This window comes from Zea mays, chromosome 8 (assembly GCF_902167145.1).
Source record: "Zea mays cultivar B73 chromosome 8, Zm-B73-REFERENCE-NAM-5.0, whole genome shotgun sequence".
Taxonomy (NCBI): domain Eukaryota; kingdom Viridiplantae; phylum Streptophyta; class Magnoliopsida; order Poales; family Poaceae; genus Zea; species Zea mays.
This window is the reverse complement of record NC_050103.1, coordinates 177,298,205-177,318,051: the sequence shown is the minus strand read 5'-3', so window position 1 is coordinate 177,318,051 and position 19,847 is coordinate 177,298,205. Positions and strand designations below refer to the sequence as shown.

The window sequence follows — 19,847 nt, the reverse complement described above, 5'->3', positions numbered from 1 at the left end:
CGGTGGCTGGGCGAACGGACGCGCGGGCAAGACGGCCAGACGGGTGTTGCATTTGCCGTTGTGGGCAAACCACCGCGCCACGGACAGCGCGCGCACCGCTCCTTCCAATGGGCGACGGACCCATATAAGCCGCGGCGTCCCGGCTCCCTGTCCCCACTCGATCGTCGTGCACGCCCCCGCCACCGGCCGGATCGACAGCACCGATCACCCTGACCGTCTGCGCGCGGCGGCTCTCACACACCGGCGACACGCAGGGCGCGCATAGGCGAGGGCCTCCCCCCCGGCGAGGGATGGTGTGGTCGGCTGGGATGGCAACAATGCGAGGCGCCTCCGCCGCCGCGCTACTGGTGCTGGCGCTCGCCGCCGCCGTGGCGCGCGCGGAGGACCCCTACCACTTCTTCGAGTGGAAGGTGACGTACGGGACGAGGACCATCATGGGGACGGCGCAGAAGGTGATCCTCATCAACGACATGTTCCCGGGCCCTACCATCAACTGCTCATCCAACAACAACATCCTCGTCAACGTGTTCAACATGCTCGACCAGCCGCTCCTCTTCACATGGTAAGCGAGAGGAATTTGATTGGTTGCTGCTAGCTGGTGCATGCATGTATGATGTATATGTAATGCGCTGCACGCCTGCACCTGCATGTACGTACGCAGGCACGGGATCCAGCAGAGGAAGAACTCGTGGCAGGACGGCATGCCGGGCACCATGTGCCCGATCCAGCCCAACACCAACTTCACGTACCACTGGCAGCCCAAGGACCAGATCGGCAGCTTCTTCTACTACCCCAGCACCGGCATGCAGCGGGCGGCGGGCGCCTACGGGCTGATCAGCGTCCACAGCCGTGACCTGATCCCGGTGCCCTTCGACACGCCGGCCGACGACTTCCCGGTGCTCATCGGCGACTGGTACACCAAGGACCACGCCGTGCTGGCCAAGAACCTGGACGCCGGCAAGGGGATCGGGCGGCCGGCGGGGCTGGTGATCAACGGCAAGAACGAGAAGGACGCGTCGAACCCGCCCATGTACAACGTGGAGGCCGGCAAGACGTACCGGTTCCGCGTGTGCAACGTGGGCATCAAGGCGTCCTTCAACGTCCGCATCCAGGACCACATCATGAAGCTGGTGGAGATGGAGGGGTCCCACACCATGCAGAACGACTACGACTCGCTGGACCTCCACATCGGGCAGTGCCTGTCGTTCCTGGTGACCGCGGACCAGAAGCCCGGCGACTACCTGCTGGTGGCGTCCACCCGGTTCATCAAGGAGAAGAGCAGCACCACGGCCGTGATCCGCTACAAGGGCTCCAGCGCCCCGCCGCCGGCCAAGCTGCCGGAGGGCCCCAGCGGGTGGGCGTGGTCCATCAACCAGTGCAGGTCCTTCCGCTGGAACCTGACGGCCAGCGCGGCGCGGCCCAACCCGCAGGGGTCGTACCACTACGGCCAGATCAACATCACCCGCACCATCAAGCTCGCCATGGGCCGCGGCAAGGTCGACGGCAAGGAGAGGTTCGGCTTCAACGGCGTGTCGCACGTGGACCCGGAAACCCCCGTGAAGCTCGCCGAGTACTTCAACGCCAGCGACGGCGTGTTCAAGTACAACCTCATCGGGGACGTGCCGCCCTCCAACACGGCCCCCACCAAGATGGCACCCAACGTCATCAGCGCCGAGTTCCGCACGTTCATTGAGGTGGTCTTCGAGAACCCCGAGAAGAGCATCGACACCATCCACATCGACGGCTACGCCTTCTTCGCCGTCGGGTAATTAATCAATTTATATATAGATATCGATGGGATGGCAATGCATGCATCCAGATCGAGGCTGCCTGCCTGACCGATCTCGATCGACCTTGCAGCATGGGGCCCGGCAAATGGACGGCAGCGTCGCGGAGTACGTACAACCTCCTGGACACGGTGAGCCGGCACACGATCCAGGTGTACCCAAGGTCGTGGACGGCGGTGATGATGACGTTCGACAACGCGGGCATGTGGAGCGTCCGCTCCAACATCTGGGAGAGGCAGTACCTCGGCGAGCAGCTGTACGTGAGCGTCATCTCGCCGGAGCGGTCGCTCAGGGACGAGTACAACATGCCGGAGACCAGCCTCCGCTGCGGCAAGGTCGTCGGCCTGCCGATGCCACCGTCCTACCGCGCCGTCTAGAGCGTCGACCGATCGCGCACGGTGCTGTACACAACTAAAGGAGAGCGAGAGGGGACTTTTTCTCGCGTTTCCTTCTCTAGCCAGCCTTGTCTGTCCCCTCCTCGTTTATTCTCTCTCTCTCTTTTTTTTCGTTCGCTTCCGAGGAATAATACCCAAAAACAAAAAAACAAAGGGGCTCAAGACTTCATCATGCATGCATGCATAACACCTCGAGTAGGAGTTGAAGTACATGATCATTGATGGTATATATATAGAGGAAGCATGTCTATCTAATAAGTCCCTCATCCAAAATTGTTCTTTATGTCATGTATATGTACGTGCATATATATATATAAAAATACGTCTCCTTTTATTAAGTGTCTTTCGCTTTCGTGCCGAACTCTGTAACTTGAGATATGGATCAAATAGATTGTAATCACTGCATATCTACTATGGGTCTATGGCTTCCCGTTCCAGCTGATCGATCTCGACTGCTTGTTGCTCTCAATGCAACTCTCTGCTTTGAGTTTGACGAAGCAGAGGGGCGGCACACCTGAGGTTTGAAGTAGTAGCAGAGGAAAGCCTCGGACGCTCGGTGTTAGGAATTTATTTAAGATTTTATATTATATTTAAATAATATATAAAGTTAAGATAATATAGATATACATGTATTCAAATCTGTTAAGTCGTTACAGGGTGTGATCATCACCTAAGGTGACGAATAACACATATATGTATAGAGCAGCCCTATTTGTCACCCTAAGTGATGTTTTATCCAACCAATAATTAACAAAGAACACTCAACAATTTTCAGTAATAACTGAATATCCCTCAATTATTACCGATACTTTCAATAATATATCGGTTGGGTGAATCTTCATATAGAGTGACGAATAGCATATGTGTGGTAATATAGACCATAATCAAAATTGTATTAAATTAAGCAAATTTAGAGAGTGAAACATATCTACCATAGAAACTCATGCTCATGTACCGGTGGGTCCCATTTATACGGGATCAACATCGTGTGTTGCTCATAGTAGTAGAACATAATCGGTGGAGGTAGATGTTTATAGTCCTGTCCCTCAGACGTTCACTAAGATGAAGAGAAAAAAGGTACGAGAAAATACTAGAAAAAAGGCAACGATCAACGAGCAATCACGAAGATGCTAAAAAAACGTGATTTTTCGTACAGTCCAGAAGGGCCATAGATGCAACTGGTGGTTCTATAGACTTGCTCTCTATGTGCGGGGAGGATGCAACAGGAAGGCTGATGTGCCCATGATATAATATCAGGAGTTGCAAAAATATAAAAAGATGGAGTAATTACATTAACGTACACCCATTATATTATACATTACAGGTCTATTACACCTCTATCAATCTAGTAATTATTTCCTCCGTTAACTAGCTCAGGTGGCTAAACAAGCACACTCACTCGGTAAGGTCACGAACAATGCCATGGCTCTCCCCGACGCCGCCGATAGCCCCGGACGTCCCCCTATTGTCACCAAAAGATGTGGAAGACACGTGAAAGCATCTAGTTGTTTATTTAGTTTTAATGATTAATAATGGCACCATATTATCGTGACTAACATGTGTTTTGTTGAGGGATTTGAGTTAGGTCAATATAATGGTGATTGTTTAGGCAATCAATGGTTTTGATGCCACTTATAATGGATTTTACTTCAGTTTTTAAAGGATGAATGACAACGTTAAAGATAGACTAGTTCTTATTGTCGTTTGGAGTTGAGAGGCACTTAGAGTATGTCACACCCGGATTTTAGGGGTCCAAAGCCCGGGTGCGAACATAATCATCAGGTGTGCTGGGACCAAGTCTCACACATATGATGAATCATGGCACAAGATCGAATGTCACATCTTTACTACATAACAGGAGTTCTATACAAAATAAATAATTACATTATAAGGAGACAACGGTCCAGCAACCCAAAGTTGACTGGGAGACGACGGCCTAGATCTCTCACGAACTCGCCACAGCATCCTCCATGCGCCTCATCCTGTGGTACCTGTTATTGACCTGTGGGGGGGTGAGACAGCAAGAGTGAGCTCACATACGTTCATCGCTCAACAAGTTGTGGGGAACAATGTGCATGAACTCGCCAAAGGTGGGAGCTCACGTGAAGTGTAAGGCTTACCAAAGAGGACGGTTAGAGCTGAGCTTTGCTTTTAAGGTTGGTCAAAATTTTATTAGCAATTACTAAGTATAAGTAAATACCAACCCAATTAAGTAGTAGAACAAAAGTAACAACATCACCTGCGATGCAATGCATATGACAAATTGAATTTAGTTCCATAAATTAATCATCAGAGAGTCCTGAGCTGCTCATGACCGTGAGCTCGGCTAGTATACCAGTTTTACACTCTGCAGAGCTGGTACCCTTTACCCACAAGTCATGTTACCCATCTGCCAAGGGATCGCGACTTCCCATACACCTCTACCGAGGAGGCGAGGCAGGGTAACACTACGAGGCCTTTACAAAGTTCCACTAGCTTCAGAAAACCCGCTACAGTTTATAGGAAGCTCCAATGCAGGGTTCTTGCCTGACCGCCATCGCAGCAAAATCAACCAAGGACCTCCCTACACTGACCACTCCCCTACTGCCCTTGCCCCTTTCGGGTAAGGTAGTCCTCCACTAGCTTTCCTAATTAATCAGCCAAGGGCGTCCATAAACCCTTGTGGTGGCACGTGTTTCTCAAGTTAAGCTCTATGTTCCAATTGACATTAATGATCTTGACATGAACAGTAAATAACAACGGATAACAAAAGTATAATCATGAATAATGTGTATCTCAATGCCCAAAACCACATATAGCACTAGCAAGTACTACCCAAAAAGTTCAATGGTAAACAAGGCATAAAAATAGACAAACTAGGGTAACCTATTAGGTCCCATCAAAATTAACCTATGCAGATCATTATGATTAATTAGAACATGAGTGGGTAAAAGAAGTGATCAAGGGCACAACTTGCCTGGCACTTGAGATTCCAGGTACTAACTTGCCTTTCAGATGACACGCGACCTCGCGCTAGTCGTAGCAATATAGACAAACATGGTATAGGCAGAATTAACATCACACTAAACATCAGAACAAAATATATATTAATAATCTATACGTTGCTATGAGATCGTGGGAACAAGAAACACTAAATTCGGAGCTACGATTGTTTAGATATGAATTTTTGAAGTTATTTAATGCCTGACATAGACTAATTCAAGTGAACAATTTTAATTCAATTTTCATGGCTAAACAGTGTTACTAGTTGGTAGACAATATTAAAACAAACTTATTGCAACTGGAATGACTCAATTTTGAGTTAAAATGAATTAAATATGAATTATACAAGTTTCTAGTATTGTTTTTGTAATAAAAATCATTTTCTAAAATAAATTCTGAATTTTATCAGGCTTCTGGACTGGGCGCACTAATTACAGAAAACACAGGGGCCCTAGTGTAAGCGTCTCTAAGATACAGAGCGACCCTGGGTGTACTGCGGGTTCATTTGTTAAAAGGACAGGGACTCTTTAGTAAACCATACCCGCGAAGGGGTATGATCAAATCTGGGTCGCACGATCGCGAATGGACGGTGCGGATTAGATCCCAATTCACTACGAACCGGTACGCAACGTGGGGCATCAGATTAAAATCTTGCGGCTAGAATTTTTACGAGGACAGGATCTAATCTCGGTCTTTGAACTACCATCCTACGGCTCAGATACATTTGACGAAGGGATACGCTACACGCGATCATGGCCGCCGGATCGACATCTAACGGACTAAATCCTTTCTTCCTCCCCTCCTCTCTCCCCGACGAACAACACGGCTGTGCACAGGAACCCAGCGGCGGCGCCATAGATGTAGACGTATCCAGCCATCACCGAGCCCCAAACCGCGCACCAGAAGCCCCTATGCGGAGAGGAGAGCAAGGCAAACCAGATGAGTAGTTGCTCACCTCCAATCGATAGGCGAGACAGGCTGCCCCCGAAGTTGCGCGGTTCTGCGGCGACCGATGCCCGGCGATGAAGGTCCGTTGTTCGCCAGGACTTCCTGCTGCACGAATCAACCCTAGGTACAGACCCCGTGCACCAAAGAACATCACTACATCATATATTGCTGTTGATTCCAGTCGAACTGCGGTAATCATGGTGGCGGGCGTGGCTTCCAGAGCTTCGGTTTAGTGGATGAAGAAAGGAAGCAGCGTCGGTTGGAGGGAGAAGGGGTCTATGGGGTGCTTATATGCACGGATGAAGCCGCGAGGGAGGGTGGACGAGAGGGCGACGGAATCGGATCTCGCCCTGGTTTCTCGCGGCGGCTGGTACTCGTCTCCTTCCTGCTTTGCATGACGGCACGCCGCACAGCCCCATGGCAAAACTTGGACGCATGGGAGGAGTGCGCGCGAGTTGTTGGGAGAAGGAACGGGCATAAGATCAGGGGCTTCACGCAATACTCGGCAACAGAATCCAGATCGAAATCGAGCTGGGAAAGTCATCTAGCGTGTCGAGCACACCCAGCAGCAAATCAGGTATTGGTGTGGGAACAACTGGTTTGCATGCTGACATCATGGAAATGAGTATACGGCTTGGGAAATAAACAAAATAAATGAAAAAAATACACATGGTGTGGTCACGTACTCATGTGAAGGGAATGTGCGCCGAACCGCAAAAGGAAGATAGGCCGACCTGCCCTTTTTTCATTTTTATTTATTTTTCTTATTTCTATTTCTATTTTATATTTCTATTTTTCAAACTTAAACTTGTCTCCCAAATTTGAATACAAATGCAAAAATACAAGAACCCGGCATGGAATGCACAAACAAATAAACCTCGACATGATGCAAAAATTATTTTTAGATGTCATTTACTTTAAGTACTCACTTAAATAAGGTCGTTCACATATGATATCATAAGGGAGGGATATTATATAGGAATAACTACATCCTTTTATTTGATTTACACTTTTGGGTATTACAAATCCTACCCCCCTTAAAAATAATCTCGTCCTCGAGATTTGTAAGAAAAGGGATATCAGAAGAGTGGTTTGCAGTTTAGCTTTCAGTTTCTAATTATTTCAAAAATCAAAAGCCTCTATTTTTTTTAGTGAGTGATTAGGAAGGCATGGGTATCCACATGTATAGTCATTTTATTATGTAGGACAAAAGATGGGTTGGTTAGGGCAATAATATCCTGGTGTAAGAAAGTTTAGGGTGAGAAAGAACTCCTTGTTGGGTGGTAATGCATCTGAAGATCGAGTTTGACTTCTCTCCTTCCTTGACGAGGTTGATATTGTCCTTTTCTAGTCTTGCTCTTTGGTGTCTCCATCCGGGTTTGGGACAAGAGGCTAAGATAGATCTGTGTATGTAGGTCAAGTTGTTGGGTATGGCCAAGTTGATTTAGGTCACCAATTTAAGCTTAAGTGGATTTGGAGTATGGCTTTATCCTTTGTACCAGCATTAAGTAACTTACTCTAGATTAGATCATAGTAGATTAGATAGAATCTAGATTAGGTTGGTACGAATAGATTAAACTAGTTAAGATCTCATTATTTTGGATTAGGTCCCGATTGTTTCATTAGGATGAGTTAAGTAAAGTGATTAGGGTAAGACAAATCTTTCAAGATAAGATGCATCTATTAAGATAAGAGAGAATCTTTTAAGTTAAGATGAATCTATTAAAGTAGGAGAGTATCTTTTAAGATAAGATGGATATATTCTAGTGGGGGATTTTCGTAGATGATCTAGTTTATCTTATAAATATATCTAGTTTAATAGATCCATTTTTTTTAATATGGAATATTCTGTGTTGTCTATTTTGTAAATATTTTCCCTTGTGTCTAGGTGTATATGCAGATGCAATTGTGGACATTACTCCACAAACCATCACACTCAATCAAAGATCCAAATCAGACAAGTATCATAAGAACAAGCACTCAAGCGTATAAACATCTATAAAAATAGTTTTGTTTTTGTTCCTAAGAGTAGGTCTCCTATTCCTAAAGTCACTTTAGGCACATGATTTTAAGGTGTGAAATCCACATTTGTCTTTAGAGAGAAAAGGTACGAATAATCAGAGTAAAGCGGAAATAGATGAGAAAAGATTAAGGGAAGTTTAGAAAAGAATCAGAGTAGTAAAGGTAAGTAGACAATGGTTGTCCAGTTCTATCTAGGTTTCGACCTACAGTCAACATTCCTCTGATACCACTTCTGTCACACCCGGATTTTAGGGGTCCAAAGCCCGGGTGCGAACATAATCATCAGGTGTGCTGGGACCAAGTCTCACACATATGATGAATCATGGCACAAGATCGAATGTCACATCTTTACTACATAACAGGAGTTCTATACAAAATAAATAATTACATTATAAGGAGACAACGGTCCAGCAACCCAAAGTTGACTGGGAGACGACGGCCTAGATCTCTCACGAACTCGCCACAGCATCCTCCATGCGCCTCATCCTGTGGTACCTGTTATTGACCTGTGGGGGGGTGAGACAGCAAGAGTGAGCTCACATACGTTCATCGCTCAACAAGTTGTGGGGAACAATGTGCATGAACTCGCCAAAGGTGGGAGCTCACGTGAAGTGTAAGGCTTACCAAAGAGGACGGTTAGAGCTGAGCTTTGCTTTTAAGGTTGGTCAAAATTTTATTAGCAATTACTAAGTATAAGTAAATACCAACCCAATTAAGTAGTAGAACAAAAGTAACAACATCACCTGCGATGCAATGCATATGACAAATTGAATTTAGTTCCATAAATTAATCATCAGAGAGTCCTGAGCTGCTCATGACCGTGAGCTCGGCTAGTATACCAGTTTTACACTCTGCAGAGCTGGTACCCTTTACCCACAAGTCATGTTACCCATCTGCCAAGGGATCGCGACTTCCCATACACCTCTACCGAGGAGGCGAGGCAGGGTAACACTACGAGGCCTTTACAAAGTTCCACTAGCTTCAGAAAACCCGCTACAGTTTATAGGAAGCTCCAATGCAGGGTTCTTGCCTGACCGCCATCGCAGCAAAATCAACCAAGGACCTCCCTACACTGACCACTCCCCTACTGCCCTTGCCCCTTTCGGGTAAGGTAGTCCTCCACTAGCTTTCCTAATTAATCAGCCAAGGGCGTCCATAAACCCTTGTGGTGGCACGTGTTTCTCAAGTTAAGCTCTATGTTCCAATTGACATTAATGATCTTGACATGAACAGTAAATAACAACGGATAACAAAAGTATAATCATGAATAATGTGTATCTCAATGCCCAAAACCACATATAGCACTAGCAAGTACTACCCAAAAAGTTCAATGGTAAACAAGGCATAAAAATAGACAAACTAGGGTAACCTATTAGGTCCCATCAAAATTAACCTATGCAGATCATTATGATTAATTAGAACATGAGTGGGTAAAAGAAGTGATCAAGGGCACAACTTGCCTGGCACTTGAGATTCCAGGTACCAACTTGCCTTTCAGATGACACGCGACCTCGCGCTAGTCGTAGCAATATAGACAAACATGGTATAGGCAGAATTAACATCACACTAAACATCAGAACAAAATATATATTAATAATCTATACGTTGCTATGAGATCGTGGGAACAAGAAACACTAAATTCGGAGCTACGATTGTTTAGATATGAATTTTTGAAGTTATTTAATGCCTGACATAGACTAATTCAAGTGAACAATTTTAATTCAATTTTCATGGCTAAACAGTGTTACTAGTTGGTAGACAATATTAAAACAAACTTATTGCAACTGGAATGACTCAATTTTGAGTTAAAATGAATTAAATATGAATTATACAAGTTTCTAGTATTGTTTTTGTAATAAAAATCATTTCTAAAATAAATTCTGAATTTTATCAGGCTTCTGGACTGGGCGCACTAATTACAGAAAACACAGGGGCCCTAGTGTAAGCGTCTCTAAGATACAGAGCGACCCTGGGTGTACTGCGGGTTCATTTGTTAAAAGGACAGGGACTCTTTAGTAAACCATACCCGCGAAGGGGTATGATCAAATCTGGGCCGCACGATCGCGAATGGACGGTGCGGATTAGATCCCGATTCACTACGAACTGGTACGCAACGTGGGGCATCAGATTAAAATCTTGCGGCTAGAATTTTTACGAGGACAGGATCTAATCTCGGTCATTGAACTACCATCCTACGGCTCAGATACATTTGACGAAGGGATACGCTACACGCGATCATGGCCGCCGGATCGACATCTAACGGACTAAATCCTTTCTTCCTCCCCTCCTCTCTCCCCGACGAACAACACGGCTGTGCACAGGAACCCAGCGGCGGCGCCATAGATGCAGACGTATCCAGCCATCACCGAGCCCCAAACCGCGCACCAGAAGCCCCTATGCGGAGAGGAGAGCAAGGCAAACCAGATGAGTAGTTGCTCACCTCCAATCGATAGGCGAGATAGGCTGCCCCCGAAGTTGCGCGGTTCTGCGGCGACCGATGCCCGGCGATGAAGGTCCGTTGTTCGCCAGGACTTCCTGCTGCACGAATCAACCCTAGGTACAGACCCCGTGCACCAAAGAACATCACTACATCATATATTGCTGTTGATTCCAGTCGAACTGCGGTAATCATGGTGGCGGGCGTGGCTTCCAGAGCTTCGGTTTAGTGGATGAAGAAAGGAAGCAGCGTCGGTTGGAGGGAGAAGGGGTCTATGGGGTGCTTATATGCACGGATGAAGCCGCGAGGGGGAAAAAAATTTGGTGCAGCACTGCTGCAAACCAGACTGGTTTGCAGCCCCTCACAAATAGGAGGATAGACCCCACCTGCAGGTCCAGCAGATAACGTTTTAGTTGTATTATTATTGCTGCGGGTGGGGTCTATCCTCCTTTTTGTGAGGGGCTGCAAACCACTCTGGTTTGCAGCAGTGCTGCACCAAATTTTTTTCCCGCGAGGGAGGGTGGACGAGAGGGCGACGGAATCGGATCTCGCCCTGGTTTCTCGCGGCGGCTGGTACTCGTCTCCTTCCTGCTTTGCATGACGGCACGCCGCACAGCCCCATGGCAAAACTTGGACGCATGGGAGGAGTGCGCGCGAGTTGTTGGGAGAAGGAACGGGCATAAGATCAGGGGCTTCACGCAATACTCGGCAACAGAATCCAGATCGAAATCGAGCTGGGAAAGTCATCTAGCGTGTCGAGCACACCCAGCAGCAAATCAGGTATTGGCGTGGGAACAACTGGTTTGCATGCTGACATCATGGAAATGAGTATACGGCTTGGGAAATAAACAAAATAAATAAAAAAAAATACACATGGTGCGGTCACGTACTCATGTGAAGGGAATGTGCGCCGAACCGCAAAAGGAAGATAGGCCGACCTGCCCTTTTTTCATTTTTATTTATTTTTCTTATTTCTATTTCTATTTTATATTTCTATTTTTCAAATTTAAACTTGTCTCCCAAATTTGAATACAAATGCAAAAATACAAGAACCCGGCATGGAATGCACAAACAAATAAACCTCGGCATGATGCACAAATTATTTTTAGATGTCATTTACTTTAAGTACTCACTTAAATAAGGTCGTTCACATATGATATCATAAGGGAGGGATATTATATAGGAATAACTACATCCTTTTATTTGATTTACACTTTTGGGTATTACAGAGTAGTTTAGAACTTTGTTTTCTAGTCATACTGTAAAAGGGCATCAACTAGTACCTTGATCTAGGTGAGCCTAATGTGTTAGATGCACTTGTTAAATTTAGCACTAATTAGCTCATAAAAGACCAAAAATTCATTGAAATAAATCCCTAACGTCTACCCATACCGGGTGTCGTAATTTCTTGCCCACGACAAGTAAATTTGTAGGTTAGGTGGGGGTTCGTGGTGCCGCGTCTTAATGGCCTTACTATTTGGTTCACAAACTTGAGAGAAGGGTTTAGACTGGTTTAGAGCTACGTCCAGTATGATGTTGAAGTCTTTATTGTTGTTCCGAGTGTTACAAAGTGGAGCGATAGGCTCTCGTGCTTGTGTGAGGTGGATACATTTGAGTTTTTTTGCTTGCCCTTTACAGCGAGGGTTCGTACCTTTAGACTATCTCCAACCATTCCTCCTCCTAGATCCTCCTATTCGTACTTCCTATTCATATTTAAATACCTCCCCCTCAATCATTCTTCCATCTATTTATTTTACTCTCCAACCATTCCCCTTATTCAACTCCCTCTTGACTCTTTAACTGAGTTATTTGTCTTTTATACATTAGTTTTTGGAGTTTTAAAAAACACTCCATATTTATAGTACCGTAATATACCTTATTATCTGCTAATTAAGCTCGAAAATAATATCTATTGACTTATTGCTATATGGAGGCTTTGAGGGGGTGTGTTGTTTCTATCTTCGAATGTGTCGCTCCTCTAGTATGCACTATGCTATTGCGAATGCATTTGTTTTGACATTTTCGAGCTGACTACATGTGTGCGAAGCCTTCCGTTGGGTATGCCTCTACGAGCCGTACAAGTAGTTCGCCTCGTAGTTCCCTCCCATTGCTCGTGTCTTGTCTGGTTCGATTGACTTTCTTCCCATCAGTTGTGGTGTTTGGGGTGAGGAGTTCTAGGGTCCTTCCTACTGTACCTGCCTTCGCTTTAAGCCAGAGGAGAGCATAGAAAGGTCAAAAGGTCATACATGCACTTGCTCTATGTGTTGTCATTTCGGCCGTGGAGATGTACGGCTAGCCTTATCGTGCACGAGATGAACACATTTTTTTGGAACAATTGGATCTATACCATTAAAAGATCCAAACTTTAGATATATACCATGGACCCCAAATGTCATTGACTCATGTGGACCCACATGTAAGTGAGATAGTAATGGTATAGATCCAAAGTGGTGATCTTTTAATGGTATGGATCCAAATTTCCTTTTTTTGGTGGGAGGAACTTTTTTGAGCTTCACTTTCGGGTTTTAGAGCTTTTGGGCTTCAGAGGGTTTCTCTTGTCCTCTTGATTTTTTTTCACAGTGGGAGCGGAACCTTTTTTTTTTTTACTATGATGAGTGTTTTGCCGTGCTCCTTGATCATCACCAAGAACCATCACTTTTGGTGAAATTTGGTGTTTTCAGGGCTTAGGTTGAAATCTGGGAAGAAAGCCAAGATTCATCTCGAACCAATAATATTTATTGGTTCCATTCATAACCCTACGAGCTTGCATCCCAACAATTTTAGCCTGTTGCATCCAAACAGCCCCTTAGTGCATCTCAAATTAGCTATGAACCCTCATATCCGCTTCCAAGTATACATTTCTAAAGGCACGTGATCGTGATCAAATACAAGTCTCTAATTAGGACAATATTAGCCACCAACAAATGAGTTTTCATAATAAAGCTAATTAGGCACAATGAAACAGTATATTAGTAGAGACCACAGAATCGCGCGGTTCTGGGTAGTGAGTAAGCATCCAGCCATGCGGATGAGTTTGGCTTTTAACTAGCTTGTGTTTCAGCATCGCTACAAATTTACCCCCAAAAAAATTATACTGACCTACACATTTGCATAGGAGAAGACCGTGGAAAAGGTATCTGAAACACCGCTTACTATTGCTAGCAGGGACCATTTCTCCCATAGAATGGAATGAGTAGTGAAGCAATGGTGAATTCTTTGTCATTTGTGAACGGAGAGCTCATGAAGATGAGCCGTGTCAGGGTTGGTCGTGCCGCAGGCCTTCTCCAGGGGATCCTTGCAGCGCCTCTGGAGCTCAAGGTACTTGTCCAGGTTGAAGTTCTGCCTCTGGATCAGCTTCCTCTGCCGAGACTCAAACATCCTCTCCATGAAGTCTCGGTAGGTCGGGTCCCTTGATGTGATGAGGAAGTATGCGTATCCCACAACCAGGCCTGTCGTGGTCGTGAAGAACGTGATGGGCTCCATGACGTCCCAGGAGAACTCCCAGAACGTGAGCCTGAAGAAGAGGCCCACCTGGGTGATCAAGAAACCCAGACCAGACCAGAGGATGCGCCGGACCTGCTTGTGTGCAAGCTTGTTGATGTCTTCCAACTGCACCTGGAGCTGCTTGAGCTCTTCCTTCCCCGGATCATTCTCAGGTGTCAGTGCAAGGGGCATAGCTTTCCTTACAAGATCCACAATCTGTATAACACAAGTGGTATTAGCATCAACCAAAGGCAAGTATAAGGTAATGTATGTGAGGACCCCGCAAGACACCAAATCTGAACCTATATTGATTTGAACCAGTTGAGAAATTCAAAATGGACAATTTTAGCATGTGTGGATACACCACATTCCTAATCTGTATTTCAGTTCGCTACACCACATATCACTGAAATGTTAACATGTCAAAAAGATATGGATTGATAATATCCTAAAAAATCAACTTACAATGTGGCCTATTCTAAAATGGAAGAATTTGATCATAAGAAAAATAATGTGCAACAAATATGCAAGAGTGTAAATACATTTCAAACGCAGAATGGTGGAATGCAATGGAAGGCAAACATGATTTAAGAGTATAGCAGAGTGGGCAAACACCACATAAATCAACTTACGTGGCTTATTCTATGTGAAGTTTCATGCTTTTGTTCCAAATATTCAGTAGACAATAGCTAATTTACATCCAGCACCATCAACTCCAATTAGGAATGGTAGTTACAAAATTTGCTGGTATTCCCCATAGTTCAGCTTGCAATAAGGCTCCAAATTGAACATCACGTACTGAATAAAGTGAGAGTAACACATAACTATTATGAGACTATTAAAAAAAACAAAGGACAAGCATGGTGAAAAGCAACCAACGTTGAAGTTAGTTGTCCTTCCAACCAGACACTCACTATTTAAATTTTGCTACCGCATTATAGAAGGTGTCCGGTAGACTGGTAGTTCGGTGCGAAAGGGCCTCTAACATAATGGTTAAGGTTTCCGAGCAGTACCTCCGGGTCCCAGGTCGATCACCCTCTCTGACGAATTTCAGGTTTGGTTAAAAAAAACCTGTTGTGCTCCGCCCGCTCTCGGGGATCGATATCCTGCGCGCCACCCGCCTACTGGCCGTTGCAGAGTGGGCAATGATCTGCCCGTTAGTGATGGATGGCCAGAGTTTGAGGGTTTTCTCGATCGAAAATATGTTTCGGTCTCTTCTTAATATAATATCAGGTGGTCAGTCTTTCCATTTCCCTCCCAACCGAGTTTTTTTATTGGTAGTTCTGCCCAAAGGTAATGGACAATGCATCCTGTGCCTCAAGCCACACGACATAATGGAAACAGGATACTAGGATAGAGGCAGTGCAAAGGGACAATGGCCTTGGCCTCACCACTGCAAGTCTGCAACGAGCCAATGACCCGTCGTGTACGAGAGGACAGAGCAAAGCAGGAAAAAAAGAAAGAAAAGGCACCAATTAGAAGCAGACGGATTCCTCCGATGGAAGCAAACCGGATGACTTTTCCAGTGCTGCTGCGGCTTGACCGCGTGGGCAACCGAGAGGGGCAGGCTGTGAGCCACCAGTCGCGGTCGCGTTACCTTTCTGGCTTTCCGTCCAGAGAGTGTGCCACCGGCAGGTGGATTGCTATTGCTACTGGTCCAAACAATAGGGCGACGAGCTCACGGTGATTTCAAAGGCCAGTCCCCATCAGTTAAGCAGGTCGCACGAAGTGCACAATTGAATCTTGGTTCTCACCAAACCAGCTTGCCGTCGAATGGCAGATGCAAATCTAACGACTGGTCTATGGACCATAGCCCATAGGTAAAATCCGTAGGTGATGTAACCCTGGACCATCGCTTGCACTTGCGGGAAGCTGGGCAAACTCCGCAGGCCGACTCAACCTAATGGTTGCACGGATCTGTACTTGAGCCGTGTCCGTGTGGACGCTGCTTAACCAAGCAGAGAAAAAAATCTCTAATGCCTCAAATAAAATCTACCATGTGGATATCCCTTCATTGATTACATCGAAAATGTTTGCCGTACCATTTCCGGCACCGCTAGCATGGCACCCGGTCATACTGTACGAAAGAGGAGTCGGCGGCGGCAAGGGAAACGGATAGAACACAGCTTAAAAATTAAAATCCGAAAACGGCCGATGAGTTGCCGACCGGAGAAACCGAGCCTCGAACGCGGCGAATCTACAGGGGATCAAGGGGAGGGGGTGACTGGGTGAGGGTGAGGAGAGGGCTGCAGCGCGAGCTGACCTTGTCGGGGTGGAGGTAGACCCTGTCGCGGAAGAGCAGGACGACGCCGGCCTCGTCGAGCGCGGCGGCGAGCGCCGCGGCCTCGGCGCGCGTCCGGGCCGCGCCGGAGTCCTGGCACGCGCGCAGCAGGTCTGCGTAGGGGATCACCTCCCCGTTCCCGAGGCGTCGCTTGAGCGCCTCTACGTTGGCGAGCCGCATCAGGCGCCTCGCCTCTGCCGCCGTCACCTCCTCCTCCCCGTCCCTCCTCGCCGCCTCCGGCAGCAACGCGTAGCCGCAGCGCTGCAGCGCGCACGGCTGCGGGACCCACCGGCTGGGCGCGGCGCCGCGCCCGACCGCCGAGGCGGCGCGGAGGAGGGAGCGGGAGACGCGCCACATTGACATGGGTCGTGTCAGTGCTTGTCGACCCCTCTTTGTTTTTGTCTCTCTCTCTATTTGTGATGCTGCGTGTGGTGGGCGGAAGGGAGGGGGAGGAGAGATATGGCGGAGGAGGTGGTCAAAGCGGGGGAGAGGGACGGAGCGGGAAGTATGGAGGGGCGGCGAAGACGAGAGGAGAGCCAGCCAGGGAGGCCTGGGAGGGCCATCTTCGCGTGGGGTTTGGTTTATTTTTGGAGGCAGGGGTCCTCTTCTCCTTTCTCGTCCGGCATGGCTTCTGGGTGATGTGGCCTTTCCTGTTCACAGCATCACAGAAAGAGGGAGGACAGGAACGTGTCGGTTTCCCGGAAGCGGCTTGCCAGGGCAGTGTCATCACGCCTTTACGCCGCGTTAAAAATTTGGGGGTATCTGTGACTATAGTACTATACCCTATCTGGCTTACAATTGTAATTTTATCTCTAGTTTGTTTTATTTTATCGCTCTGTTTTAAAAACAAATCTCTATCATACCGCTTGTCGTTAGGTGTAGTTGATAATATTAAATTTCGTGAAAGAACTTCTAGTTAAATTGGTTAGATGGTCTAAGTAATACTGATTGGACAGAGGTGAAGACAAAATGCTCGTGTAAGATTCTATTGTGGTTAGTTAGCTTTCCGTACATTGATACAATTTTTATATATCATAAACAGTACCTTCGTTTTCAAAACGAGAGGGTGAAAATCATAACATTGAAAAATAGAGAACAAAATCATAATTGCAAGGCAACGATGCTATAATCTCAATTGCCCCTTAAAATATTTTTATTCAGTCACCTATTCAAAAAAAATGTTTACTTAAAAGACAGTAACTTTTTTACAAAGTTCTGTGAACATACAAGTTATTCCGTCAATAATTATGTTCCCATGATAATAATAAAAAAGGTTGAGCATATCGAAATAAAGTAAATACATCGAATTGTATAGGGTGTGCACAAACAGCTAAACAAAGCAGTACGTGTAACCGCAGTGGAAAACTCGGATTTATTCTGTATGACTATATACACTTAACGCCTGATTGGTTGCCCAGGCAATCGGCGTCTGGCTCGCTGGAGCCTGACTTACCGCAAACGCCATTTTCCGGCGTTTCCACGCATGCAACTGAACGTGCTTAATTTGGCCTATCCCGCATCCACGCATCCAGGTCCGTCCATCTGCAAACAAGCATCCAATCAGATGCTGCAGGGCAGTCAACGCACGCACACAGCCTGGCTGCCGAGCAGCAGGCATCCAATCACGTAGTTACTAAATGGCTAAAGCGAGGAGGATCCGGTATTAATTTTATAGGACAAGTAGCCAATTCGTCGGCTAGATGTCCACGTTCAAAGGCTTTAGCTTAGCTCGCGAGTTAACAAGGTTTACTAAAACCAAAAAGAACAAAAAAAAAGAGAGGGAAAGAACCTGTTCTTCCGATTTTATTCTTCCGTCGGTGCCGATATAACAAGACACGGAAACAGCGACCACATGGCGGTCGGCCGGGCGAGCCGGCCCGGACGCCATCCCCAAACAAGCCCACAGGCCAGGTTTTAGCCCAGCGCGCCCCATGTCGGTGTCAACACGTCGTGGACGCGGCGGGCGGCGCACTGCGCGCCACGAACAAAGCAACCTGATGCGGAATCGTCTCTGGTCGTCTCGTTCCTTCTGGAACCCTGCGCGACTCAGAGTGGGTCTCGAACTCCTAGAGCAATCCTAGGGTTTCGAGTGGGTCCAAACCATTCCCAATCAAAATCCATTCATTCCCCCGCATCTAATCCTCATTGCGCCCCTTGCTGCCTTTCCCGTTTCTTGTCTGCTTGCTCCTGTGTATCTGCCCTAGCAGGTGTGCAGTGTCGTGCTGGTGGGAAGATTGGTGAGGTATGGAGCTTCGGGAAGAGAGGGAGGAGGAAGATCTGGGGCTCAAGCTGAGTGGTCTGCGCCTTTCAGAAGCAGAGCGGAGAGGAGTGAAGGGAGCCTGGCTGAATCTAGAAGAAGGAGGAGGGAAGGTGCAGGTGGTGGGCAAGCTGTTTGCTGAAAAGCCTGGCAGAGCAGACGGAATAGCTCAGACATTGGGGAAAATCTGGTGCCCAATAAAGGGAATAAAATGCAAGGAGCTCGATAACAATTTCTTCCTCATTACCTTTTTGCAATCGGGCGGGAAAAGAAGAGCCCTGGAGGAGGGCCCCTGGGATTTTGGTGGCGATTTATTTCTGGTAAGGGAGTACGAGGGTAGCAGCAGCTTGGAAGATTTAGAGTTCCATACAACTCCTTGCTGGGTGAGAGTGATGAAACTCCCGTTAGGATTGATGAACAAAGCTACTGGACTTGCCATTGGGGAGAGTTTAGGAACCTTTCTGGAGGTGGAATCTGAGGAGGATGAGGTAGCCATCGGCCTTTTCCTGAGAGTGAAAGTTCTCCTAGATATCCATAAGCCACTTCAGAGAGGAGTGATAATGGAGTTGAACGAGAAGGGGGATAAAATTTGGTGTCCGGTGGTGTATGAATTTTTACCAAATTTCTGCTACATCTGTGGTCTCCTTGGGCATACAGATAAATCTTGTGACATTAAGAGCTCAAGAGAAAAGAGAAGACCGTATAGTGGTGATCTCAGAATAGTGCCGTCTCGGCGCCGGTTCCTGGAAGAAAACAGGGGGAGAGGGAGTGATGGGAGTGGTTCAGGTGGAGGCAAATGGGAGAAGAGCCAAGGTAGTGGGAGTAAACAAAGCTGGAAGATCGCAATCAGATCTGAATCTGGAAGTGCAAAGGCTTTCTCTGATTGTGAGAAAGGGGAGGTGTCAACTAGCCCTCTAAAGATTGCTAATACGAGCAGGAAAGGAGGAGTTCCACAAAAGCTCGATTTTGGTCCAGCAGAGAATATGGCGGGGAAGGACCATATAAATAAAGAGGGTTATCAAGGCAAGTCCAGTGAAAAGTCTGCTGCAAAAATTATGGGAAACCAAGAGGCCCAAGAAAGACAAACGGAAAAAGACAGAGATGCGAAAGGAATTAGACTTAGTGAGCCAACCAGGTTTTCCCAAGTCAAGCATAATATCACAAGATACATCTCAACAGGACGGTGTAGAGGGGGAGATGGATGTTGATGGCCAGGAAGCTGAGGGGGGGGGGGAAGAAATGAAAAAGAGCAGTG

General features: G+C 46.7%; 2 protein-coding genes across 2 annotated transcripts; one reads left to right on the top strand and one right to left on the bottom strand.

Annotated features, from left to right (window-relative positions):
• The first annotated feature begins 82 nt into the window (after positions 1-82).
• Positions 83-2,945, top strand: LOC100285297 (L-ascorbate oxidase). Its single transcript, NM_001158190.2, has 3 exons — positions 83-562; positions 662-1,765; positions 1,861-2,945. The coding sequence occupies exons 1-3, from the start codon at positions 291-293 to the stop codon at positions 2,162-2,164; spliced, it is 1,680 nt and encodes a 559-aa protein (NP_001151662.2). The 5' UTR covers positions 83-290; the 3' UTR covers positions 2,165-2,945.
• A 10,504-nt stretch (positions 2,946-13,449) lies between these two features.
• On the bottom strand, positions 13,450-16,933 carry LOC100277380 (uncharacterized). Its single transcript, NM_001150956.2, has 2 exons — positions 16,318-16,933; positions 13,450-14,270 (listed from the first exon to the last, which is right to left on the bottom strand). Exons 1-2 carry the CDS (start codon positions 16,696-16,698, stop codon positions 13,791-13,793), a joined length of 861 nt encoding a protein of 286 aa, NP_001144428.2. The 5' UTR covers positions 16,699-16,933; the 3' UTR covers positions 13,450-13,790.
• Positions 16,934-19,847: the final 2,914 nt, after the last annotated feature.